We start from the raw sequence: 26,835 nt of genomic DNA on the forward strand, positions 1-26,835 counted from the left end.
TCGAGAGACCTTGATAAGTCACACGCGTGAGAAAGGACCAGAAGCACATATTGTTGGGATCAGACAAATTAGCTGGGTGGAAGCATTAATGCTGGCATTGGCCAGATGGGCTGAGTGGCCTCTTGCTGTCCTGCAAACTAACTTTGATGTCTTTGATTTCTGAGAGGCACTATAGGAATGAAAGCCATCCTTTTTTTCTTGAAGCAAAGGGGTCTTTTTTACTGGTCAGCATCTCTGATGTTTAGGGGATTTTGAACCTTATCGCCACATCATTGACATTTCCATGGAGGAGTCCAGTTCCCATTGTTTGGTTCCCACACTGCTCTTCGTGACTACTTTTTTAATGCCAGACACCCCCTTGGCCATGTGGCCTGGGGTGGGGGAGCAGCGGGGTGGTGCAGCTAGAGGTAGGTAGCTGGGTAGCAGTGGGAGGGGGCAGAGAACAGGCGTCTCTGAGCTGTTTCCGGACCAGAGCCTGTGGATTGGCTAATAAACCCTCAAGGAACGGTCATTGACATGAAACCCTGTCTCTGTGTCCCTCTCTATTGATGCTGCCAGAGCTGCTTGCCATTTTAAATTTGTCTTTTTATTCTGAAAGGTTGGTGATAATGTGTAGCCTTGGGTACGATTTCAGAAGGCAGCTTAGTGAAATAGGGCACAGAGTGATGACAGGAGGATTATTTCAGCTGCTAATCTATTTATATTATTCTATTTTTGAACTAGTCCCAGTGAGAGCCCTGACAGCAGGAATTTACTTCATCATTTCACAGATTAAGGACACCATATGTGCACCATTACAGAGACGGTTTAAAATATTCAGTCAATCCACCTATAGGATCCATCAAAACAGATTCAAGAACAGCTTCTTCCCTGCTGTTATCAGATTTATGATCGGACTTTCATATATTAGAGTTGATCTTTCTCTGCATCTTCTCTGTAACTGTAACACTATATTCTGTTCTATTACCTTGTTGTAATTATGTAAGGTATGATGTGTCTGGAATACAATACAATACAATCTCTGTGTTATAGGAAGGATGTTATTAAGCTGGGGAGGATTTTGAAGAGATTTACCAGGATGTTGGTGGGAATGGAAGGTTTGAATCATAAGGAAAGGCTGGATAGGCTGGGATGTTTATTCACTGGAGTGTAGAAGGTGATCTTATAGAGGTTTATAAAATCATGAGGGGCATGGATAAGATGAATAGCAGGTACCTTTTCCCTCCGGTGGGGGATTTCAAGTCTGGGGAGGCATACATTTAAGGTGGGAGGAGAAAAGTTTTAAAAAGACATGGGGGCTTTATACACAGACAGTTCATGTGTGTGTGAAATGAACCGCGAGAGAAAGTGGTGAATGTGTGTACAATCATCATGTTCAAAAGACCTTTGGATAAATACATATTTAAGAAATGTTTGGAGGGATATGGGTGAAGCACAGGCACGTGGGACTAGTTTAGTTTGGGATCATGGATGGCATGGACTGATTGGACTGAAGGGTCTGTTTCTGTGCTCTATGACCCTATAACTTTTCACTGCATCTCAGTACATGTGACAATAATAAATCAAATCAAATCAAAAATCAAATCATGTCCCTGCACACCACTATGCCCTGACCAGTTTGATGCTCCTATTTGAATGCATGACCTTCAAAGGTTAGACTTCAAAGGAAACACCAGGCTGATAAGATGTTGCACAAAATATATCAGTTTGGAATAGCTTCTCACTCAACAATCTTTATCGGCTATAGAAATTAACATAGACAAGCAGGAGGCTGGAAGAACACAGCAAGCCAGGCAGCATCAGGAAGATGGAGAAGTCAATATTTCAGGTGTAATCCTTCTTCAGGACCCTTCTTCAGAAATTAACATCACCACCACCTTAATTTTCTTTGCAATGACTGAGTAAAACTGCACTCTAAAAGCCTTTGAGCAGCAAACACACTCACCAATACAGAACAAATATTGTTGTTTCCCAAAAGTATTTTGGAAAGTGCTTTGCGGTTTGCAAAAAGAGAAAGAAACTTTAAAAGGGGGAAGAAATATAAACTATGATAACAATTGTGGAGCTTTGTGGTTTTGGAACTGACTTATCTTTGGTTTAACTGGCATTAAAGAGGTGCTTGAAACAAAGGGATTGTGTACTGAGCTTCCAGGTGATGGTGACAACAGAGCTCATAACATTTTGTAAACGGCTTTTGTGTTGGCCTTTGCAAATACAGCTTTCTAGCATGGGACATGTACGCACTAGATGGCAGGTTGGTCAGGTATTGTAAAGTATAATTGTTCTGTACACTCTAATTGGACCACCACCCCTGTATCCACACAGTTCTCTCCATTCATGCCAAGTTGCCAAGATACATAATGTCAAACAAAAAAGTCAATTCCACCGCACTGGATGTTTCTCATGGACACTTGATTTTGTTAAACAGGTTAATTGGCCCATTCTCACGTTCTCTCAGAAATCCAGGTGTCAATTGCACTCTAGATGTTTGGATGCCCATATCCCACATTTGGATTCTGAACCTGGTTTAATACAATGGAAGCCTCTCGATGTATTTGGAGAGAAGTGAGCACCATAGGGGGATGAACTGGTTTATCCCCCCTTCCAACTCCATTTTCATTTTGCCCCCTCCCTCTCTCCCTTATCTTTACTGGCTTGCATTGATCTCAAAGGGCTCTGTGTGTAAACAGATTAATTGGAAACAAAAGTGATTTACTGGTAGAGGACAATGGATGACAAAACACCATGGCTGGGAAAATAGCTGTTTGGTTGTGTATGATGACACTTCAGGATTTTAAAAAAGCTATAATGGAAGCAAGGATAAATAATACAATGAAATGAAAGGGTTCTTGTGGTGCAGTGGTAGTGTCCCTACCGCTTAGCTACTGCTTAGGTTCAGATCCCCCATTAGTGTAACACTTCCAAATGGGTCAATTGTGAATATTGAATTCAATGGAAGTAGATCAGAGATTGGCATGTCCTTATTTGCTTTGGACCCCTCAGCACTAAGTGATAGTTTCACACATTCTTTCATAAGATATTGGAGCAGAATTAAGCCATTCGGCCCATCAAGTCTGCTCCGCCATTTGATCATGGGCGATATGTCCTTCACCCCCATTTTCCTGCATTTTCTCCATATCCCTTCAACCCATTACCAATTAAAAATCAGTCTAACTCCTCCTTAAATTTACTCACTGTCCCAGCATCCATCGCACTTTTGGAGAGTGAACAATGTGTCTTAACACAGAGCAATGAGGGATATATGCTGGCCCTACCAGCAATGCCCATATCCCATGAATGGATTTTTAAAAATTCAGAATCATTGGTTATTAATACTCCTGCTTTTAAGAGGCATTTACAGTTCTTAAAAAGTCCTCATTGATCGTGTTGGGCAGAAAATGGTGAGGGGTTATGATTTTGAGGGGTAGAGGTTCCTATTTCTTACGGTCTTGTGGTTACAGGAGTAGAAGGAGGCCATTCAGCCAAATGAGTATCTGCTGCCTTTCCAAATGAGCATTCCCTGGACATTTCCCTTTACCTCTACCCATTATTTCTGTTCAAATGATAACTTAATGTCTTCATTAAGGCCAAGGTTGGAAAGGAATGGCATGCAGGGTTACAGGTGGCGGGAAGGGCACTAAAATAGCTATGAACAGAGAGGACAAACTCTATAGGCCAAATGGTCCCCTTCTGCACTTTGACAATTCCCTCGCTTGGGAGTACCCAAGGCTTCTTCACTGGCCAACGTCTATTGGATAACATAGTTATCAATCATTTGATAACCTTCACTCGATGGTTAATAGTTTGACCAGCTGCTTAGCAACCTCAATTCTATCAATCAAAGCCACAGCACACCCACCATATATTATTGGCTTACCGGACAGAGTTCTGAATGGGGATTGATGAATGCTGATGTCAATCCTAACGACCGCCAAATCATCCCGCCCTGCCGTCTTCGGGAGAATGGGCACGTTTATTGGTCATTACCGCTGTCAATCTCCGTCCAGGCATCGCCTTTCCGCCAGCTGCCACGTTTCATTGGCTGCTCTGGAGAAGCTTTTGTATTACCATTGGTGAAAGGCACCGTCGATCAGATCGGTCCGCCAATCTGTCCACATGAGTGGATGCCTCAGCTCAATTCCGAGGTTCTATTGGTGGATGGAGCTGTCAGTCATAATGAATCTCCGGCTCAGTCTGTCCCACCCCCAAACGACAACTTGCTTCGGGACGGTTGTCTCTCACGGAGCTCTCATTTTCCCAACCGCCCACGAACCACCCCCTCCCTTCATGTGGCGGACCCCAGGCAGTCCTATTGGCGGACCGGGCTGTCAGATACGTTTGCGTCCACCATCTAATTGGCTGTTTCGGAGAGAGCTGCATTACCATTGGTGAACGCGGTGGCTACCGCCTCCCCTCCCGTCGATTGGTTGTTCTGCCGCGGCCCCGAAGCCCCATTGGTAGTCGGGTGCTGTCGGTCATGACTGCCGGTCGTCCCGCCCCTTCTCGTGTTTCCATCACCTGAGGAGCGGAGCGCCGGCCCCGCGAGAGTTTCCCGCCAGCGGCTAACGGTCATCTCCATCCCGTTCCCTCTTCAACCCGAACCGCGATGAAAGGAGTTGGAGCCGCCGCCTGTTGCCGTTGTTCGGGCGGCCCGTGGTGTGAGTGTGAGGGCGTCGACACTGCGGAGCAGGAGCAGCAGCAGCAGGCGGCGGCGGCGGCGGCTCGCCTGGAGCAGGAGCGCCGGCTGCAGCTCCTCTTCCAGCAGCTCGATGTCAACCAGGACGGCGGCCTGTGTGTCAACGACCTGGCGGCCGGCCTGCAGCGGCTCGGCGTCTACCGCACCGAGTCCGAGCTCAGGGTGAGTGCGAGCCCTCGGCGCTGGCAGGCTTCAAAACGCCGGTCCCGCTAGGCCGCAGGCTGGCTGGGTGTGTGGAGGAAGCTGCTGCTGGGACTGGGGAAGGCAGGACGGGCTGCGTCTCGGGTGGGAGGGGGGCGGAGGGTGAGGGTCTGGGGTGGGAGGGGGGGGCGGAGGATGAGGGTCTGGAATGGGAGGGGGGGGCGGAGGGTGAGGGTCTGGGGTGGGGGGGGCGGAGGATGAGGGTCTGGGGTGGGGGGGGCGGAGGATGAGGGTCTGGGGTGGGAGGGGGGTGGAGGGTGAGGGTCTGGGGTGAGGGGGGGGCGGAGGGTGAGGGTCTGGGGTGGGAGGGGGGGGCGGAGGATGAGGGTCTGGGGTGGGGGGGGGTGGAGGGTGAGGGTCTGGGGTGAGGGGGGGGCGGAGGGTGAGGGTCTGGGGTGGGAGGGGGGGGCGGAGGATGAGGGTCTGGGGTGGGAGAGGAGGGCGGAGGGTGAGGGTCTGGGGTGGGAGGGGGGGGCGGAGGATGAGGGTCTGGGGTGGGAGAGGAGGGCGGAGGGTGAGGGTCTGGGGTGGGAGAGGAGGGCGGAGGGTGAGGGTCTGGAATGGGAGGGGGGGCGGAGGATGAGGGTCTGGGGTGGGAGGGGGGGGCGGAGGATGAGGGTCTGGGGTGGGATGGGGGGGGCGGAGGATGAGGGTCTGGGGTGGGATGGGGGGGGCGGAGGATGAGGGTCTGGGGTGGGATGGGGGGGGCGGAGGATGAGGGTCTGGGGTGGGAGGGGAGGGCGGAGGGTGAGGGTCTGGGGTGGGAGAGGAGGGCGGAGGGTGAGGGTCTGGGGTGGGGGGGCGGAGGATGAGGGTCTGGGGTGGGAGAGGAGGGCGGAGGGTGAGGGTCTGGGGTGGGAGAGGAGGACGGTGGGTGAGGGTCTGGGGTGGGAGGGGGGGGCGGAGGGTGAGGGTCTGGGGTGGAAGGGGGGGGCGGAGGGTGAGGGTCTGGGGTGGGAGGGGGGGTGGAGGGTGAGGGTCTGGGGTGGGAGGGGGGTGGAGGGTGAGGGTCTGGGGTGGGAGGGGGGGCGGAGGATGAGGGTCTGGGGTGGGGGGGGGGGGGCGGAGGATGAGGGTCTGGGGGGGGCGGAGGATGAGGGTCTGGGGGGGGCCGAGGGTGAGGGTCTGGGGGGGGCGGAGGGTGAGGGTCTGGGGTGGGAGAGGAGGGCGGAGGGTGAGGGTCTGGGGTGGGAGAGGAGGGCGGAGGGTGAGGGTCTGGGGTGGGAGAGGAGGGCGGAGGGTGAGGGTCTGGGGTGGGAAAGGGGGGCGGAGGGTGAGGGTCTGGGGTGGGGGAGGGGGGCGGAGGGTGAGGGTCTGGGGTGGGGGCGGAGGGTGAGGGTCTGGGGTGGGGGGAGGGGGGCGGAGGGTGAGGGTCTGGGGTGGGGGGGGAGGGGGCGGAGGGTGAGGGTCTGGGGTGGGGGTGTGGGGGCGGAGGGTGAGGGTCAGGGGTGGGGGGGCGGAGGGTGAGGGTCAGGGGTGGGGGGGCGGAGGGTGAGGGTCAGGGGTGGGGGGGCGGAGGGTGAGGGTCAGGGGTGGGGGGGAGGGGGCGGAGGGTGTGGGTCGGGGGAGGGGGGGAGGGTGTGGGTCGGGGGAGGGGGGGAGGGTGAGGGTCTGGGGTGGGGGGGAGGGGGCGGAGGGTGAGGGTCTGGGGGGGAGGGGGCGGAGGGTGAGGGTCTGGGGTGGGGGGACGGAGGGTGAGGGTCTGGGGTGGGAGGGGGGACGGAGGGTGAGGGTCTGGGGTGGGAGGGGGGACGGAGGGTGAGGGTCTGGGGTGGGGGGGCGGAGGGTGAGGGTCTGGGGTGGGGGGGCGGAGGGTGAGGGTCTGGGGTGGGGGGGCGGAGGGTGAGGGTCAGGGGTGGGGGGGAGGGGGCGGAGGGTGAGGGTCAGGGGTGGGGGGGCGGAGGGTGAGGGTCAGGGGTGGGGGGGCGGAGGGTGAGGGTCAGGGGTGGGGGGGAGGGGGCGGAGGGTGTGGGTCGGGGGAGGGGGGGAGGGTGAGGGTCTGGGGTGGGGGGGAGGGGGCGGAGGGTGAGGGTCTGGGGGGGAGGGGGCGGAGGGTGAGGGTCTGGGGTGGGGGGGCGGAGGGTGAGGGTCTGGGGTGGGAGGGGGGACGGAGGGTGAGGGTCTGGGGTGGGAGGGGGGACGGAGGGTGAGGGTCTGGGGTGGGAGGGGGGACGGAGGGTGAGGGTCTGGGGTGGGGGGGCGGAGGGTGAGGGTCTGGGGTGGGAGGGGGGACGGAGGGTGAGGGTCTGGGGTGGGGGGGCGGAGGGTGAGGGTCTGGGGTGGGGGGGCGGAGGGTGAGGGTCAGGGGTGGGGGGGCGGAGGGTGAGGGGTGGGGGGGCGGAGGGTGAGGGTCAGGGGTGGGGGGGCGGAGGGTGAGGGTCAGGGGTGGGGGCGGAGGGTGAGGGTCGGGGAGGGGGGAGGGGGGAGGGTGAGGGTCAGGGGTGGGGGCGGAGGGTGAGGGTCGGGGGAGGGGGGGAGGGTGAGGGTCTGGGGTGGGGGCGGAGGGTGAGGGTCTGGGGGGGAGGGGGCGGAGGGTGAGGGTCTGGGGTGGGGGGGCGGAGGGTGAGAGTCTGGGGTGGGTGGGGGCGGAGGGTGAGGGTCAGGGGTGGGAGGGGGGGCGGAGGGTGAGGGTCGGGTGGGAGGGGGGGCGGAGGGTGAGGGTCAGGGGTGGGAGGCGGGGCGGAGGGTGAGGGTCAGGGGTGGGAGGCAGGGCGGAGGGTGAGGGTCTGGGGTGGGGGGCGGAGGGTGAGGGTCTGGAGTGGGGGGCGGAGGGTGAGGGTCTGGGGTGGGGGGCGGAGGGTGAGGGTCTGGGGTGGGATGGGGGGGCGGAGGGTGAGGGTCTGGGGTGGGATGGGGGGGCAGAGGGTGAGGGTCTGGGGTGGGATGGGGGGGCGGAGGGTGAGGGTCTGGGGTGGGATGGGGGGGCGGAGGGTGAGGGTCAGGGGTGGGAGGCGGGGCGGAGGGTGAGGGTCAGGGGTGGGAGGGGGGGCGGAGGGTGAGGGTCAGGGGTGGGAGGGGGGGCGGAGGGTGAGGGTCAGGGGTGGGAGGGGGGGCGGAGGGTGAGGGTCAGGGGTGGGAGGGGGGGCGGAGGGTGAGGGTCAGGGGTGGGAGGGGGGGCGGAGGGTGAGGGTCTGGGGTGGGGGGCGGAGGGTGAGGGTCTGGGGTGGGGGGCGGAGGGTGAGGGTCTGGGGTGGGGGGCGGAGGGTGAGGGTCTGGGGTGGGATGGGGGGGCGGAGGGTGAGGGTCTGGGGTGGGATGGGGGGGCGGCGGGTGAGGGTCTGGGGTGGGGGGGAGGGGGCGGCGGGTCTGGGGTGGGAGGAAGGGGGGTGTGGGTCTGGGGTGGGAGGGAGGGGTCGGATATTTTTTTTAAAGCCCATCACAATTGTCGCATTTTCTAATTTGAAAAATTGCACGCGAGCACATTTCTTCAGGAATAAGACTGTTGTATTAAATGAGAAGTCAGCTATTCGCAGAACTAATAGCAAAACCTAAATGCCACAGGATAAATGGTACTGTTACAGTAAATTTACTTGATATTGTTGTCTGAATCTGAAACTTGAGAACGTGACCTTTATTCTTAAATTTTTTTCCTTGACATAGATGTTGATGCTACTGAATTTATTTCTGTTTTCAGTAGACTGTTTATTTTAACTGCAAATGGCAAATTTGATAATTTTATCCAAGATTTTGTTTTAAGGCTGTACTTGTGATTTTTTTGTTGCGTAGTGTTGGTATTTTTTAGTTCTAATATTTGTTTTTTGAGGGAACACCAAAAGTGAAATATAACTGACCATGTTGCAATGTGGCTGGATGGAAATTAAAACCTGTAATTTCATTCGAGGGTTGAAATGATGTTTATAAAATGCTTTAGCTTTGCTTGATTGTTGTCATGAAGTCTTGGATAAGATTAGTGTTGTGGTCTCTTGGGGCTATCTATCACGATAGTGACTAGCACAAGGTTTATATTGACAGAGTTGCTTTGGAACTCTAGAGCACGAGTTTAGTGCTGTTTGTAGCATGTCACATATGATTTACTTTTTCATTATAAAATGAATGGTAGTCCTAAGAAAAATAGTGAAGATACAATGTCAAGCATATAGTCTTTTTGCAACCACTTGTGCCCCCTCTCATGCGCATGTGTAGATACAATGTTAAAATGGTGTAGTATCCAGTATAAAGAAAAAGAATATGCAGTCCTGTGTCCTTAAGGTTTTAATCCATCTTACACCTAGTGACATGTTGTATTTCATGGTGCTCTCGTAAATAAATTAGATGCCATTGGAAATGCTATAACATTGAGATTCTTAGTTTATCTCAATATTGCTGCTAGCAGTCTTACTACCATTTCTTCACTCTAATAGTCTCTCCAAATGTAGTTGAGGTTTAGTCCTTCCAGAATTGGCGTGGTATTTTTAGATCATGTTATTTAATTAGTCACACAACGAAAAGCTGAATTGCATGTTAAGAATAGTTGTGGAAACAGTAGGGAGTAATTACTTACAGAACATAGGTTTAGGTGTGTATGTAGAGTCAGAATCAGAATTGTACAGCATGGAAAAGCCCAGTCCAATTTATCCATGCCTACCAAATATCCTAGTTTAATCTTGTCCCATTAGCCAATATGTTTGCATACATTGTAACTACTATACAAATGCAGGTTGTACAACTATCTTGACGCTTACTCTAGTGTGTCCTGTGCCTCTTAGCTGCTGCACATGTTTGAATTCAGCTGTGTTGTAGGGTCTTATTTCATTGTGCATTTTGCTGATGTTTATTTATATCTGTCAATTTTGATTTGAACTCAGGGCATCAATTTGTATTATGTCCCACTTCTAAAACCCTTTATTATAAAAATGCTGAAAGTCCATTAAAATTTGAAGAATTGTGTGGCATTTTCAGGGAATGGTAATAGAATGCGTGCCTTCGTTTTCTTTTATCTTGCAAGTGCTGATGCTGCAAACGTGAGCAGTTGTGTTTATGGCTCAGCAAGATTATTTCTCATTTAGATTTGCATGTAGACTTTTTGTCCATTTTCATAAATCTTGTTCAGCACAATTTGTCTTGTCAGTCTCTAACCTGCTGTGCAATGAGATGCCCCTTCTTTCCCCAGGCCTGGGGAATTCCATCCTTGTTTTTTGCCCTTGTTCTAACTGCCCTCTAATCCTCTCGTGATGCCAACAGTGCGAGTTCAAAAATAGACTCTCCACTTCTCAACCTCTCTTTCTTGCCTGAGGTGGGGTGACCCTCAGTTGGGCATCATGGTGGCTCAGTGGTTAGCACTGCTGCCTCAAAGTGCTGGGGTCCTAGCGTTGATTCTGCCCTTGGGCAACAGTATGTGTGAGATTGCATGTTCTCAGCGTCAGCAGGAATTTTTTCCCACAGTTCAAAGATGTGCTGGTTAGGTGTGTTGGTCAGGCTAAATTGCCCATTGTGTTCAGGCATGTGCAGGCTAGGTGGATTAGCCTTGGGAAATGCAGTGTTACGGGGATAAGGTGGTGGGGACGGGTCTGGGTAGGATGCTCTTTGAAGGGTTGGTGTGGAACTAATGGGCCGAATGGCCTATTTCCACACTGTAGGGATTCTATGATCGAGTTGTCTTTGTATCTCCAATGAGAGAGCATCCCTATGATTCAGTTGGACTACTTTACCCTTTACTTTTTAGACCTTTCTCTGCTTCCATAAGCAATGTTCTGTTCCGTACATAGTTATGCATATTTCATAATGAAAGTGCCAGAAAATGCTACATTTCAAACTGAATTTTGCATTTCCTTGTTATGTGAAAGGATGGGCCTTAATACAATAAAATTCATGGCTCCTTACTGAACATTGGATGCTGTAACAAGTTGTTTTGCTACAGCTCCTCTTCAATGTAAACTGAATGTGGATTCTAATTTATCTAGACTAATACAGTAATTTAATGGCATAAGAAGCAGGTGCTTGAGTATAAGTATATACTATATACTATCACGTATAAGTCACCTGCCATCTTGATTCAGATATACCATTGGTTCCATCATCAGCATTCCATCAAAACCCTGAAACTCAATACCTAACAGAACCTTCACAATATGGATTGCAGTTGTTCCAACAAGATAGGGTGTCAAGGTATGGTGAGTAAGTGTTAAGTTTGCACTAGTGTCCACATTGCATTGCTTTAAACAAAGCACCTCAGCTAATCGTCTAAGCATAAGTGCCTCCCCCGATTTGGTGAGGCATTTTATTTTGTAGTTCTACTTTTTGAATCTTGTTCAGTCATTCAGGGTACGGTTGGGACAGTGGGCTATGGATATCATAGCAATTACAGAGATGGACCGGACTGACAAATTAATGATTCTAATAGGAAGGACAGAAGGGTGGGGGGAGGGGGTGCAAGAGAGGAGGAGGAGGAGTGGTGGTTTTGATCAGGGATAATGTAATGGCTGTATTTAGGGAAGATATTCCTGGGAATACGTCCAGGGACGTTATTTGGATGGAACTGAGAAATAAGAAAGGGAAGGTCACTTTATTGGATTTGTATTATAATAGTCAATGGGAATCGAAAAACAAATTTGTGAGGAGATTTCAGTTATCTGTAAGAATAATAGGGTGGTTGTGGAAAGGGATTTTAACTTCCCAAACATTGGCTACCACTGTCACTGTGTTAGGGACTTGGAAGGAGAGGAATTTGTGTGTACAAGCAAGTTTTCTATTTAGTATGTGGATGTACCAACTAGAGAAGGTGCAAAACTTGACCTACTGTTGGGAAATAAGTCAGGGCAGGTGACGAGGTGTTAGTGGGGGAGCACTTTGGGGCAAGCAACATTCAACCCAAAGAAACCCAAACATATAAATAGTAAGCAGGAATTACCAGCAGTGCTTTGCCTGGAGACCCACGAAAGATGTTACCTAATAAGGTGACGAAACGTCTTGAAATGAACCTTCCAGTTCAGTGATTAAACCTACATCCAGAATCTCAACCTGAGGTACAAATCTTCTCAAAGATGGATGTTTGAAGGTAAAGGAACAGCAGGAAATGGGAAAGATTCAAAAATGAGAGTGTGTCCAGAGACTCTATGTTCTTGTTGGGCTGAAGGGCAAGACTGGCAGGTGCAGGGAATGCTGGATGAACATTATCAGTGAGGTTTTGGTTAAGATAAAGGAGGAAGCATTTGTCAGATATAGACAGCAGATATTGAGTGAATCCCTAGGAGAGTATAAAGGCAGTAGAAATATACTTAAGAGGGAGATCAGGAGGGTTGAGGGCAGAGTGATGGACATGAGCTTATATGGACTTCAGTAAGGTATTCAATAAAGTTCCTCATGGTAGACTGGTTAGCAAGGTTTTGATCACATGGAATACAAGGAGAACGAGCCAAATGGAACTAGATTTATTTCTGATGTCTGGTTGGCATGGGTGAGTTGGACCAAAGGGTCTGTTTCTGTGCTGTACAGCTCTATGACTCTGTAAGTAGACAAATTCTAAAGTACACAGATCTGGAATTGAACTTATTTTATATTTCTTGTTGGTTAGTACCGAAAAGAGGGATTGGTTAGCTCAGTTGGTAGAACAGCTGACTTGCAATGCAGCGTGATGGCAACAATGTGGGTTAAGTTAAGGACCCTTCTTCATAACCTCTCCTCTCACCTGAAGTGTGGTGACCCTTTGGTTAAACCACTACCAGTCATGTCTCTGTAATGAGAGAGCTGCCTTATGGTCAGGTAAAACTGTGGTGACTTTACCTTTTTACCCATTCAAAAAAAGCTTTGGATTTTAATGTTGCATCACTGGTGTGAAATCTGGCCACCTAAGCAATATATTGACCATCTTATGTTTCACTTTAAAATAAGCTTTCTAAATCTGATACAGATTAAAGATGTATTACATTTGGAGTTATTCAGAATTGGACTTTGGCATAAAACAAAATGATAATGACAGTTTTGCATCATTACTGTCTGGTTGCCTACCTAATCAAAAGAAGGGAATTAAATTCTTTTGTGGTAAATGTAGGTTAAAAATGATTACGACCTGTGGAAAAACCTCTGCTTAATTACTATTTTTATATAGTTTTGTACTGAGTGGAGAAACCATTCATCAAGCTTTGCCTGTTTCCTTGATGCATCCTGTGGAAACAAAGGTGCTAGTTAATGTTGATTGTATTTTCCATGAGCTTGTCTGATTCAAATATTCTAGTCTAACACATGAAAAATTGGGTGGATTTACGCAAACTGCTCAGCAGCTTGTCATCAACAGTGACTCCAAAGGTGCTTCAGCATCAAAATCGATAATTTGATTGGCTAAAGGGTGGTACTTTAATAAAGCATCTTAGTATCTTGTTCTGTGAATGGTTAGTAAAGTACTGCATTGAATCTGCAGGTTTTGCGACACTGCAGGGAAAATGATTCTCCTCTGCATTAACTTTCACAACCTTTGTGGCCTGTTGTTCAGTTTATATAGCACAGTGTATTGTGCTGCAGCATTTCCCGAACAGGAGTCAAACACATTTTTTAGTCTTAAATTCTTAAGATACAGAATGCTTAAGACTATTTATGAGTATCTATATAATATGTTCCTGAATGTGGTGTGTCAGAATGCAGGTATGGGGAAGGAACAGGCCTGTAACTTGAACAATGCAACTGAAACACAGGGGAAACCCAGTGACAGAGAGGATGGGAATGATGCTGACGGAAAGCGACATTGGCAGACACAGAAAGATGTGCAGGAACCAGTAAAGGTAGTGTGGAGATTCTTGTGGTCCAAGAGCAATGCAGCTTTGTTTCAAAAACTTTAGAGGGTATGTTGCATGTCCAAGATCCAATTTTAATTTCTTGAGCAAACATCCCTGGAGCTGTTAATACATTTATTAATGTGAAAAAAGTTTGCCAAGTTAAAATAACTATTTATAAAACTCTTTGCATTTAATGTGTTTTGAAAAATGAACGTTGCTTCTCCCTTTTGCTATGGAAAAGGTTTTATACAGCAATTTTTACAGTAAATGTAAAAGGATGATTGCCTGTGTGGTATGAAATGTGTTTTGCCTTATTGCTTTCTCCATCAGAATGCATTGTTCAATCCGTCACAGGAGTTTTTTTCTTTTGTTGTCCTTCGTAAGAGTAAGCATGCCTACTCATTTATTGGCTTAATGGGTAATGATGTATGCTTGCTTGTGATCGTTTTGCTTTGGAGCAATGGCCATGATGCACCTAAAGCAAAAAAAACAAATTAACTTGTCGCAGTGCAGTGCTTATCAGTCTAACCTGCAAACATATCCCTGTTGTTGACTTAGTTTAAAATCTACATTGTTTTAGGCATCTTGAAACAATTTCTGCATCTTTGGATGTAATTTTCATTATGCCAGCTGTGACTATGCAAGGTCTGAGGCTTGATGACTTCGCAGAATGGGGTATTACTTGAGCAGGTTTTAGAGTTCATTCAGGACTGCCTCCTTTGCCTGTTCACATTAAGCTGCAACCGAAATATACTTCGTACGACAAGAGGCTTAGCAATCAACCTTGACTTTTTGAGAAATCTTGCAAAGGCTACTGAGCTGTATTTTCAACATTAAAAGCTGCTCTTTTGAGAATTTTTGGCAAGTTGGAAAATTGAGGGAACCAATAATTGTATTTCTTAGCGAAACCGCATCTTTAATTTTAGTCATTTTCGTAAGATTTATTTAGTCCTGATTGGTCTGTTTTGTTTTTATGCTTGAGAGGTATGTAGTGGCATTGTTGAAAACTGGTTTGAACAAAACTGAATGTCAAGAATTATTGTACCAACTAGTTTAATCAAAAAATCCAAAATGCAGCTGTTTCCTTCTGGTGCATTGATTCCTTTTGTTCTACTGCAATTTGGGAATAGTTTAACATCCTGAATGTAAATTTGCATTTAGTTGTGCAGTGTAGTTATCAGTTGTGGTGGTTGTTATTTATCCTGAATGTTTTATGGTCTCTTGGCGAAATATGGATAAGCTCGAGTTGTTGCATGTTATGCAATTAAGTAATTCTTTAGTTTGCTATGAGCTGCTTGCACCATAGGGAATAATTCTTAAATTTGAAGTGGAGATGTAGTAGAACATATCCTTCCGCAAATAGCATTTCCATCTAAAATGTAACTGGGATTCTTTAGCATCGTAAAATGTTATTTTTTTTTGCTTTCTAGTTTTCCAAGTCTCAGAGGTATAGAGTAATAGTTGGAAATGCATTTTGAAATAACAACAGTCTTACAATTTGATCTGCATATTTTGATCTGTAAATTGCCACTTATCTCAACTAGAAAGATAAGTGCTCTCTACTTTTTGATATTGCTGTTGGTTTGTCTAGCCTGCCACTTTAATTGCTTTTTGACACTGAATCCTGAGTCATTTTAGAAAGTGTTAATAAACCCAAAAACCACAGATACTCTTCTGAACATCTGAAACGAAAATGAAATTGCTGGAGAAACATAGCCGTTTCTGTAAGAGTTAACATTTCATTTTGATGGAGAGTTGCCAGACTCCATGCTGACTTTACTTTCTCCCTATGGATGCTGTCAGACCTCTGCAGTTTCTCCATCAATTTCTGGCTGTAGGTTTGCTTGCTGAGCTGGAAGGTTCATTTCCAGACGTTTCATCACCCCACTAGGTTCCATCTTCAATGGACCTCATGCGAAGCAATGCTGAAAATTCCTGCTTTCTATTTATATGTTTGGGTTTCTTTGGGTTGGTGATGTCATTTTCCTGTGGTGAAGTCACTTCCAGTTCTTTTTCTCTGGGGCTGGTAGATGGGTTTTAACTCGGTGTGTTATATTGATAGTTTCGGTTGGAATGCCATGCTTCTAGGAATTCTCGTGCGTGTCTTTGTTTGGCTTGTCCTAGGATGGATGTGTTGTCCCAGATGAAGTGGTATCCTTTATCATCCGTATGTAAGGATACTAGTGAGAGAGGGTCATGTCTTTTTGTGGCTAGTTGGTGTTCATGTATCCTGTTAGCTAGTTTTCTGCCTGTTTGTCCAATGTAGTGTTTGTTACAGTCCTTGCATGGTATTTTGTAAATTACATTAGTTTTGCTTGTTATCATTATAGGGTCTTTCAAATTCATTAGCTGCTGTTTTAGTGTGTTGATGGGTTTGTGGGCTACCATGATGCCATGGGGTCTGACTACTTATATTGAGCTCTTGCACATCTATATTACCTTGAGAAAAATCACAATTGAGTGTATACTCTTCAGTAAAATGAGAGCCAGGCTGAAAATTCTTCCTTGTAATTGTTTCACCTGTGTTACTTGGATGGGTGAAATATAGGAAAACTGAAGGTGCAAAGCTGTTTGGTGGGTTGCCCATCATGGAGAAAATTCTTCCTTTAGAGAATTTTAGGAAACAGCTGAAACTTTGGGAAGAAATAATCTATTTTGCACTTGTGTGGTATTGCTGAAATTACATTAAGTGGAAAAAAGAATCAGTATGATGATTGTAAGAAAAAAAGGTTACTGTAAGTTGGTTGCCATTGACATCATGGTTGTAAAACCTGGTCCCTGGTATCTTGAGTCTGCTTTGTGTCCAAGTCTTAGATAATTCATCATCAAAAACTGAGAAATTACTTTTTGCCTTTTGATGTTTACAGCAGTTTGCAATGTCACTATTGTGCCACTTGGAACACCCAGAACTGGCCCCCAATATATTACATAGCTTCCTTTCAGCTCAAACATGGACAGAGGGGCTGTGGGAGGAGCAAGCTGTTGCTAAGAGATTTTGTTAATCAAACCTTGCTTCCAGTTGGGACTACAGCTTAAACTTAGTAGGAGACTCCGGTTGGAAGGGGAGTTTGGATTGCAGGATGTCCTTGCTGGGACCTGATGCAAACTGTTCCTGATTGCTGCCCAAAATTATGTTGGGATCAATTTGTTTATGGTCATGTAGGGGGTGCCCAGTGTAAGTCAGACCCAAGTTTTCTGGAGTAGCAGTGGTGCTTTTCCTGGCCCAAAGGAACTTGAGATCCAAGGGTGCACTCAGTGAATGGACGATCTTTTTAGATGAGGAATTTCTTCAGCCAGACAGTGATGAATCATTGAAATTACTGGCCACAGAAGACTGCAGAGGCCAAGTCATTGAGCCTCTTTAAGAAAGAGGTTCTTGACTCGGCAAGTTGGCGGCGATTTTGTAGAATTGCTGTGGACAGCTCTGCCTAACAGCCAAGGCATACTGGTGTTTTTTTGCCATCCCTAGCCAACTTATGTGGTGGAACTATTAGTTTAAAACTTTACAGACCTGACAGACTCTCAGGAATTGGCTGTGGCGATGGAGAGACTTACCTTAGAAGTTGGGGCTGTGATTGAGGAGATCCGTGGGGAGTTTCGTACTCTGGTCCAATCTATCACATCCATGCTGCAGGAGATCCAGGGCCTCTGGGAGAGGCTGGAGGAGGTGGAGGGTCGAACTAAGGCCTCGGAAGCTACAATGGAGTTCTCATCTAGTCGAATCCAGGTGCTGGAGCGAGAGGGGCGGGCCTTGCATGACCATATCGACAACCTCGAAAATTGAGGTCAGAGGATAAATCTCTGAATTGGGCTCCCTGAAAGTGAGCAACCAGTGAGATTCTTTGAAAACTGGCTGCCAAAGGTTTTGGGCCTTCACATAGAGTCCAGCAGGCTCCAGATTGAAAGGGCATATTGAAAGTGCAGCACCCCCACTCTGTCCTAGTGCACTTTCATTCATCTAAGGACAAGAAAGAGTTCTTGATTTTAGTGAGGGATCAAGGGTAATAGGGAGAAAGGGAAATGGGAAGACACTATCCCCATATTAGTTGAAGCAAACATTCAAAGACACAGTATGGCTTTACTTCCTTCATCTTTATTCCGGGCCCTGGAGGGAGAGAGAATGATTGCCCATGTACACAGAAACATGGGTTCTCTGTCCTCTCTCGAACAGCAGATTCTTAAGGAACTATATAGTCAGTATAGGAAACAGCATCCAAATAAGGCAACAGCTATATTGATTGGGTGACTGTTATAGTCAATGAGCATCAACAGTAAAGGTTCATCCATTGTATAATGGGTGTTCTTAAACTTGGTAACTGGCATTACAAAATGGATGCTTTTCACTTTGTTTAACTGGTATTACCATAATGGATACTTTTCATCTAGTTAACCCACTACCTTTGTCTCCAGCATCTAATTGTTTACTGCAAGTTCTTATCTGGTTAAAGTCATGCTAGCTGAGCTGTTACACAATGCAAAACTGAACTCTTTCCCTAGCTGCTCATACCTTATACTTTCTCAAAAGCAGGAGAATGGAGTTGAGAAACATATTGGCCACGATCAAATGGCAGAGCAGGTGCCAATAAATGGCCTAATTCTGCTCCTATATTTTATGGTCTAAATGTTTTACTGCACCAAATCTACTTTGGTCCTTTATCCAGAGAGGAGAAAGATTTAAAAAGGGACCTGAGGGGCAATGTTTTCCATAGAGAATGGTGAGCATATGGAACGAACTGCTGGATGAAGCCGTATATGCAGGTACAGTTACTACAATTAAAAACATTTGGACAGGTACATGAATAAAAATCATGATTTTAGAATGTTGTAGTGGTTACCATTGCTTTATTGCTCAGATTTCTGGTTGAATATATGGGTAAGGTGAAATGGGCTAGATTGGATGGGTGAAGCTGCGACAATACTGAAAAGCTCAAACCATCCAGACTGCAATTGATTTGTGCCCCATCATATGCTTTCCCCAGTGTTGACTTATTTTGGCTGCAGAGTGCACAATAACAAGTCACCAAGTTAATTGAGTCATAGTCATACAGAACAAAAACAGACCCTTTCGTCCATCTTGTCTATGCCAACCAAATTTACAAAACTAAATTAATCCCATTTACCTGCATTTGGCCCATCTCCCTCTAAACCTTGCCTATTCATGTACCTGTCCAAATGTTTTTAATTGTAGTAACTGTACCTGCATATACGGCTTCCTCCAGCAGTTCGTTCCATATGCTCAACATCCTCTATGGAAAACATTGCCCCTCGGGTCCCTTTTTTAAATCTTTCTCCTCTTAGCTTAAAAATATGCCCCCTAGTTTTGAAGTTCTCTACCCTAGAGGAAAAGAAAGTCTTTGCTATTCACCTTATCTATGCCCCTCATGATTTCATAAATCTCTACCAGGTCAACCCTCAACCTCCTACGCTCTAGTGAAAGAAGTCTGAGCCTCCCCATCACTCAACCCTCTAGTCCTGCCAACATTCTTTTAAATCTTTACTGTACCCCCTCCAATTTCATATCCTTTATATATCAAGGCAACCAGAACTGTCCACAGTTCTCCAAAGTTGCCTCACCAATGTCCTGTACAACCTCCAGATGACTTCTCAGTTCCTAAACTCATTTGTCTGAACAATGAAGGCAAATGTGCTAAATGTCTCCTTAATCACCCTGTCTAACTGTGATGCGACTTTCAATGAATTATGTACCTGAACCCTTGGATCTCTTTGTTTGAAAACACTACTCAAGCCTGTACCATTAACTGTATAAATCCTGCCCTTGCTCGTTTTACCAAAATGAAATATATTGTGTTTATCTAAATTAAACTCCATCTGCTACTCACCTGTTGACCCAATTGCTCAAGATCTCTTTGTAATCTGAGATAACCTTCATTCTCCACTATACCACCATTTCTGGTGTCATCTGCAACTTTGGTCACCACTCCTTCTAAATTCTCTTGCAAATCATTTATATGAATGACATGCAACAGTGGACCCAGCACTGATCCCTGTAGAACACTGGTCACAGGCCACCTGTCAGAAAAACAAATCTCCATCACTATTCTGTCTCCTACCATTTAGCCAATTTCCTATCCAATTGGTAAGCTTTCCCTAAATCCATCTGCAGTCATTGTTTTTACCTAACTTTCACTAATCAGTCTACCATATGGAACCTTGTCAAAGGCCTTGCTGAAGTCCATGTAGACAACATCTATGGCTCTGTCTTCATCGATCTTTTTAGTTACATCCTCAAAAAAAAACTTGTGGTCAAGTTTGAGAGACATGATTTCCCATGCTCCAAACTATGCTATCTTGAATCAGTCGTTGCCTCTCCAAATAGATGTGAGTCTTATCTTTCAGAATCACTTGCTGCAACTTACGCACCACTGATGTCAGACTTGCTATCTATAATTCCCAGGCTTCTCCTTACAGCCTTTTTAAAAAAAAAAGGCACACCATTAGCCATCTTCCAGTCCTCTGGCACCTCACCTGTGGCTACAGAAGATACAAATATCTCTGCTAGGGGCCATGCAAAATCTTCCCTAATTTTGCCCAACATCATCCTGGGATGCACTTGATCAGATCCCAGAGATTTTTCCATCTTTGTTATTTTTTAAGACTTCCAGCACTACCTTTTCTGTAATGTGGACTATTTTCAAAACATCAAATATTTATTTTCCTGAGTTCCTTAGCCTCTGTGTCTTTCTCCAAAGTGAAAAGTGTTGTAAAGAACTTGTTTAGTATCTCTCGCATCTCCTGTGGTTCCACGTGTAAACAACCTTGTGAAGTGAATGTTAAATCAACCTCCTTACACTTGGGTAACAGTTCTAATGGCATGGCACCTTTTAGGTTCCTGCCTTTTCCAGCTATATGAACATATGGTTTCTAAGAAACCCTGATAAAATGAAAAGCAAGTAAAAATATTAGAATGGACTCAGCCAAGTGCATTATTAAAAGGTATTGAGCACATTCGAGATCTCTTATTTCTCACATCCAGGAATTTGTTTAGTTTCATGTTTGTTCACTGACTAGCCACTCAGTAGAAATAATGTTTTTTTTTGTTAGTTTTTAAAAGGAGTGAATTAATATTTGAACAATTTAAGAGAATGGGAAAAAGGGTAAGAGAAAGGGAGAGGTGATGACCTAATGGTATTATTGCTGGATAATATTCTGGGGACCCAGGTTCAAATTCTACCATGGCAAAAAAAAATCTGGAATTAAAAGCCTAATGATGACCATGAATCCATTGTCTACTATTGAAAAACCTATCTGGTTAACCCCATTCTCTTAAATTGTTAAACTAACAAAAAACTGTTGTTTCTACCAATTGTTGCTATCAAGGCACTGTACAAGCAAAACATTTGCTTGTCTTGTTTCCCTTCCCAACCATCTCCATTCTTTTTGAAGAGGAGGTGTGGGTAATTGAGTCGTTAGCTCACTGACTAGCATGAAACTAAACAAATTCCTGATCAAGGGCTCTTGCCAGAAATGTCGATTCTCCTGCTCCTTGGATGCTGCCTGACCTGTACTTTTCCAGCACCACACTCTCTGCTCTGATCTCCAGCATCGACAGTCCTCACTTTCACCTGTATCCATAACTTGTCATTTAATAAGAAGAAAGACAAGGTAAAATTTAATGCAAAGTTCACCTCGGATCGATTTCAGTTTGGAGAAAGCTGAATAAAATGAGATGCCCAGAAGTTGTCGCCAAACTGAGACTCCCTTTGGTGCAAGGCTACTGCCGCACCAGGCTGTTGGAATACATGGCTCGATACCTCCATGCCAGAGAAGACTGCCAGGTTGGAATACCCAGAAGCTCCAGCTGAAGACTACCTCCATGCCAGTATAAGATCTCCACGCTGAGATAAGATTGCCATGCCAAGCTGAGACCGCCCCTCTAAAACAAGGCTGCTATTAATTTGCCATTTGGCCGAGACCTCCACGTCGCTGGGCATGGGCTGAGAGGAGACCCCTTCCGTTGAAGCTGTTTAAAAGAGACAAGGTGATAAATGGGAATGTTTGTTTCAAAAAAAAGGAAAACAAAGTAAAAGGTGGATGGATTAGATGGGCTCCACATGCTGCGCTTCTACTTCAGTGCCATCTTGACACTAGGCAGTGCTAAAAAGGCATCTTTCTGGGGTCCTGCCCCTATCCAGAGAGGATGGTAGAGAGTATAAGAATTTTTGTAATTTCTCAAATGGCCATCCAAATATCTAGAAACTCCAACTTGTCCAAATTTTTGTGCCAAGTGCTTTGAGCGGCAATGTTTCTTTGGAGAACCCCAAAACACTGCTACAACTCAACTGAAGATAAAGATGAGATATTTCTTCTGCCTTAGTCAGTCTGTGAAATTCGTTCACACAGAAGACTGAATATTCTTAATTACCCAGCCTGTACAAAGTTGAAATGTAGAGAGTTTTTTTTAAATCCAGGATTATGGGAAAAAGGCAGTTGAGTTCGGGATTATTCGATCTGCCATGGTCTCATCAAATGGCAAAGCAGTCTCTATGGGCTGAATGGCCTGCTTCTCCTGCATCCTGCATAAAATGACCTCCTTTTAAGATAGAGGCACTGGCACATAAATCTTGTGATGCCACCATTTAAACATGGTGTACAATGGTCTGCTTTGTGCCATTGTGTCCAGCATTAGCTGTTTCTTTGAACACTATTGTACAGGCAGAGGGGAGCAGGAGAATAGCAGCATGAATGATGTTTGGAACCTGAAAGGGTGAACCAGGACTTAAGAGGGTTGGTGGCAAGGTTCACAAAGATGACTTTGGGTTCACAAATAGTCTCCAACTCTCCTTGAGGTATCTATTTAGATCTCTGGCAAAGCTTGTCTCAACAAATGTTGATGCACGTGTAAATGAAGTCAAAGCAAGGGAACGTGAGATTTAAATTGAAGTAAAAACGAGCTAACTCTGTTCTAAATTGTCTTGTTTTTGGACTGGAAATCCTGGCTGTGATCTGGAGCTTCTATTTCATTTCATGACAGACACTTCTGGTTTCACCACAGTGTTGCACCACAGATAAAATTGTCTCAAGAATATGACGTGTCTAAGCCAGAATCACCATAATGAAGGAAGCAAGAATCTTACAGGTATTGCTAATGCCAAAAAGTAATTTTGTGTTGGGTATCTGCAGGCTACTGTGATTGGTAGTTCTCAGTAAGGGACGTTTTTTTTTGTTGCATTTATGCACAGCTAAGTAACCAAGTCCACACTTGATACTTTTTTTTCTTCCGTGCAGCAGTTGAAGTTAAGATAATTCACTCCAGTTGAATTTTAATGAGCTGTTCCTAGTTAATTGTTAAACTTGCATGGAGGGTGGACTAGAGAGATCTTTATTCAGAAAGCCTGAGTTGGTCCATTTTGCTTCATTCCTGCTATTCAATTCAAATCTTATCCTGTACTTAAACTGTAAAGTAAAACTCTAAATTATGGTACTGAATTATGGGGCTATTTGTATTGGCAAAAAATTTCTAGACTGGAATCCTGAAGTACAGAATGTGAAAGGGTTTTTTGGGTTTGCCAGTGATACTTGTGGTGATGGGTCATCAGCTGATAAATTGTTTAAATTCACTGAAAATTGTGGAAAAAAGTTGATGTGCCAATATTTGATAAAGTGGGATGGTCATGCAAGCTGCTGGACTGGTGTTAAATTATTTGGTAAAACTCATGCTGTGAGACACTGACTGCAGGTCAGACACATCTGACTCTAGTCCAGTGTGATTAACTGTTAATGCTTTCCATAGTGTGCTTATGAACAGCTCCATTGTAAAAACACTCACTATTTAAAACACACTGTCATCATTTCAAGCCACCTAAGATTGAGCACTACATGCTGTTTTGAGAGGTTTGCACACATCCCTAAACTGATTTTTAAAGGAAGTCATTCACTGTTGTAGCACTGTGGGACCTTATTCAGCTGCCACGTTTTCAAAGAGGAATGAATGACCAGATAGTCTGTTTTTAAGAGAAAGCTAAATGGTGACCCAAATAGCAAAGATCTTCTGCCCTTGAAATTATCTTGGGATATTTTACATCAAATCTTGAGGGAAAGATGGGACTATGAAATAGATTAGATTAGATTAGATTACTTACAGTGTGGAAACAGGCCCTTCGGCCCAACAAGTCCACACCGACCCGCCGAAGCGCAACCCACCCATACCCCTACATCTACCCCTTACCTAACACTACTGGCAATTTAGCATGGCCAATTCACCTGACCTGCACATCTTTGGACTGTGGGAGGAAACCGGAGCACCCGGAGGAAACCCACGCAGACACGGGGAGAATGTGCAAACTCCACACAGTCAGTCGCCTGAGGTGGGAATTGAACCCGGGTCTCTGGTGCTGTGAGGCAGCAGTGCTAACCACTGTGCCACCGTACCGCCCACAATATTTCTGCCTGAAAAATGGTACCACGGACAACATAGTGCTCTTTCAGTTCTGCACTAAATTTCACAGTTCAAATCAAGGGAATTTGAAGGAGATGGGGGGGGGGGGTCCAATGTCATATGAGGAGTGGTTGTGGAGTCTGGGTTTGTACTTGATGGAGCTTTAGAAAGATGAGGGGGTGTTTGATTTGAAACTTGCAGAATACTGAGGTGTGCATAGATGGACATGGAAATGAGGTTTCTATTGGTCAGAGAGACTAGGCTCTGAAGGGACAGACCTTTTAGAACTGAGATAAGGGATTTCTTCAGCTGGGGATGGTGAATCTGTGGAACTCATTCCTGCAGAGGGCTGTGGAGGCCAAATCCCTAAGTGCCTTTAAGGTAGAGATCCCTGGTTAGTAAGGGGATCAAGGATTGTGGGGAGAAGGCAGGAGAATGATGGTGAGAAACAAATCAAATGATAGGCTGAATGGCCTTAATGGTCAGATCTTATGGTATTATGGTGTTCCGAGATGGTTAATAGGTCAGAATGATCTGCTATATTGCGGTGCTTCTGGGTTGGTTAGATGACTACTTTGTAAATTTGCATGCACTCTCTAGCACTTTACCTTGACGTAATCCTGACAAAAATCTTGGTGTTTGGTATGTTCTCAAATGAGCCATCTCCATTTTGGTCAGTTTCAAATCTAGGGTTTCCCGTGAGTAGTTGGGCTATTTGTCCTCTTCAGGGATGTTTTTGAGGACATCCTAAAAGCACTTCTGTCTTTGAGATCCTTCTGCAGTGATAAGTTCAAATGGTTTGGGAGTTGCTTTGCTTTGGGAATCTGTCATTCATAAGCATGCTGAGTCGTGGTGAGTGATTTCCATCTCCAATATTGAACTTGTTGACCGTAGAAGAAGTTTCATTACAATCCTAAAGGAATATAGCAGGATAGAATGAATTCAAGCATGAACCTTGGGGAATTGAAGTACTTTAAATTTGAAGTACTTTGCCTTTCGGCTAATGTTTATCGAACAGAAAGATCCTGTTGTGGTTTAGTTCATATGAAAATCATTGAAACAAAGTAATTGCAGAATAATTTAAAATTTTCTCCTCATTAAATTGTTGAAACTTGGTTTTTAACTGTAAAGAAATAACTTGTGTTATAAAAATACATTTTCCAAGTGTTTGGATGCCCCAAAATAGTGACTTTTCTTGATGTGTGGTCACTGTTCTAATAGAGAGAGAGAAGTGTTTCTAATTAACAGTCATGAGGGTTCTTCTCAGCAAGCTACCAGCACAGACTGACAAAAGTAATGGCGTGGGTTCTATATCTTTCGATCCATGTAAGTAGTATAGCAGAATATTTGGGTCGTGGCTGAGATATTTTAAGCAGCTTGGATTGATGAATTGTTTTCGTCCTAATTTATGACCTCCATTGAAATACTGGTAGAAAATGGCCTTTGTACAAAATTGGAATGCCTGCAGCTTGTTTGGGAATGAAAAAGAGTTCTGTTCCTAGGATAGAATTAACTAATCACTAAACTGTGAGATGAATTATTTGGGGCTATGCTGTTTCCTTGATACATGACAAATTGCAGAAACATTTGTCGTAACTCTCTCATGCTGACCCAAAAGGATTCCCTAATCAGCTTCCTCTCTAGTCTCAATTCTCATCATTTTGGAAAGTTTCTTCTCTTGGAGCAAGTGGTTAGTTTTGACAGTCCAGTTGTGATCAGGAGCAAGTTTTGAGGCTATCGCCCCTTTTTCTCCCCTTTTTTACTTTGCAGGAGAACCTGTGCAGCAAGGTATTTATTAAACATTAGCCAATGTTATTTGTTTTAATAGACACAGATTGTCTGGAAAACCTGGCTGCTTCTACATTCAGACGCTTGAGTCCTCTGCGGAAAAGGAAGGATTCCATAACACCCCTACAGGGGAGGGGAAGCCAGTTAATTTTAATCATTGTTTAGTATGAATGATGTTTGGCTATGAATAGTGGATTTTAAAAATCCACTATGTACACATCAGTGGAGGAAGGAGAACTACGGTTTCCTGATTCCTAATTCAAACAAATTCAGTATCTGACCATTTTATATTGATTACATTCGTGACCAGTACAGTTTGGTTAAAGTAAAATATTATTTTAATTATCTTCATTTTCCATTGGAAGCCAGGCAATCCATGTGGGAAATTGCTCTGAATATCATGTTGTTGATCTGTACCATGTGACTTCTACAGTGGCCAGTCAGCTCAGTGCCTTGTCATGGGCAGCTTCTGTTGTTTTTCCATGTAAGTGATTTGTCATTCAGATTTCCATCCATTGTAGGAATGTATTTCCAAACATTAACAGAATGATTACAGTACAGAAGGAGGCCATTGGCCTGTCATATCTGTCAGAAGTTCAAATTGATGCCAGTCATTGCCTTTCCAAAAGAAATTAGGGATTCAACCGATTTCTTAAACACTATTCTAACCCAGTAGTTTAGAAATTTAGGGTTTTAAGGGATGACTGCTTAAAGCATTCATTACATTTAATTTCTATTTTTAGCAAAAGTATTAACCTATTTGAATTAAGCAGGTTAACACTGTAAGATACCTGGGAGGAATGTCATTAGATTGCTAGCCAATATCTATTTCACAAATCAACTCACCAAACAAATTACCTGATCATTTGTTCCATTGCTGTTTGTGGTAGCTTTTATTGATGGGCTTCCTCTGTTATGATGGTGACTAAACTTCAAAAGCATTCCATTGGCTGTGAAGTGCTTTTAGGTTTTCGGTGATATATAAACGCAAGTTGTCATTGTCTTCATTTGAGTCAATCATTAGTATCTGAAATTGTTTGTAAGCCACT

At 45.4% G+C, this 26,835-nt stretch overlaps 1 protein-coding gene and 1 long non-coding RNA gene across 5 annotated transcripts in view; one reads left to right on the forward strand and one right to left on the reverse strand.

Moving 5' to 3' along the window:
* Positions 1-4,570: 4,570 nt before the first annotated feature.
* The window catches only part of slc25a25b (solute carrier family 25 member 25b), a 41,994-nt gene continuing 19,729 nt past the window's right edge, over positions 4,571-26,835 (forward strand). For 2 of the 4 annotated variants that reach the window (XM_087998234.1, XM_087998229.1), the window contains exon 1: positions 13,586-13,608. Coding sequence is in view for 2 of the 4 variants with exons in the window: in XM_087998230.1 (XP_087854356.1) it covers positions 4,607-4,858 (252 nt within the window). In the remaining 2 variants the exon portion in view is untranslated. Of the gene's footprint in view, positions 4,859-13,585; positions 13,609-26,835 lie in introns of those variants that run through there. The other 2 variants (XM_087998230.1, XM_087998231.1) reach the window with 2 other exon arrangements.
* LOC148146088 (uncharacterized) lies at positions 13,917-26,754 on the reverse strand. Its single transcript, XR_015760771.1, has 3 exons — positions 26,645-26,754; positions 24,607-24,911; positions 13,917-14,077 (listed from the first exon to the last, which is right to left on the reverse strand). It is a non-coding gene; the product is annotated as an uncharacterized LOC148146088 (long non-coding RNA).

The sequence above is a fragment of the Chiloscyllium plagiosum genome, unplaced genomic scaffold (assembly GCF_037043375.1).
Source record: "Chiloscyllium plagiosum isolate Xiang-an unplaced genomic scaffold, Cpla_swu_hap1 HiC_scaffold_21, whole genome shotgun sequence".
Taxonomy (NCBI): domain Eukaryota; kingdom Metazoa; phylum Chordata; class Chondrichthyes; order Orectolobiformes; family Hemiscylliidae; genus Chiloscyllium; species Chiloscyllium plagiosum.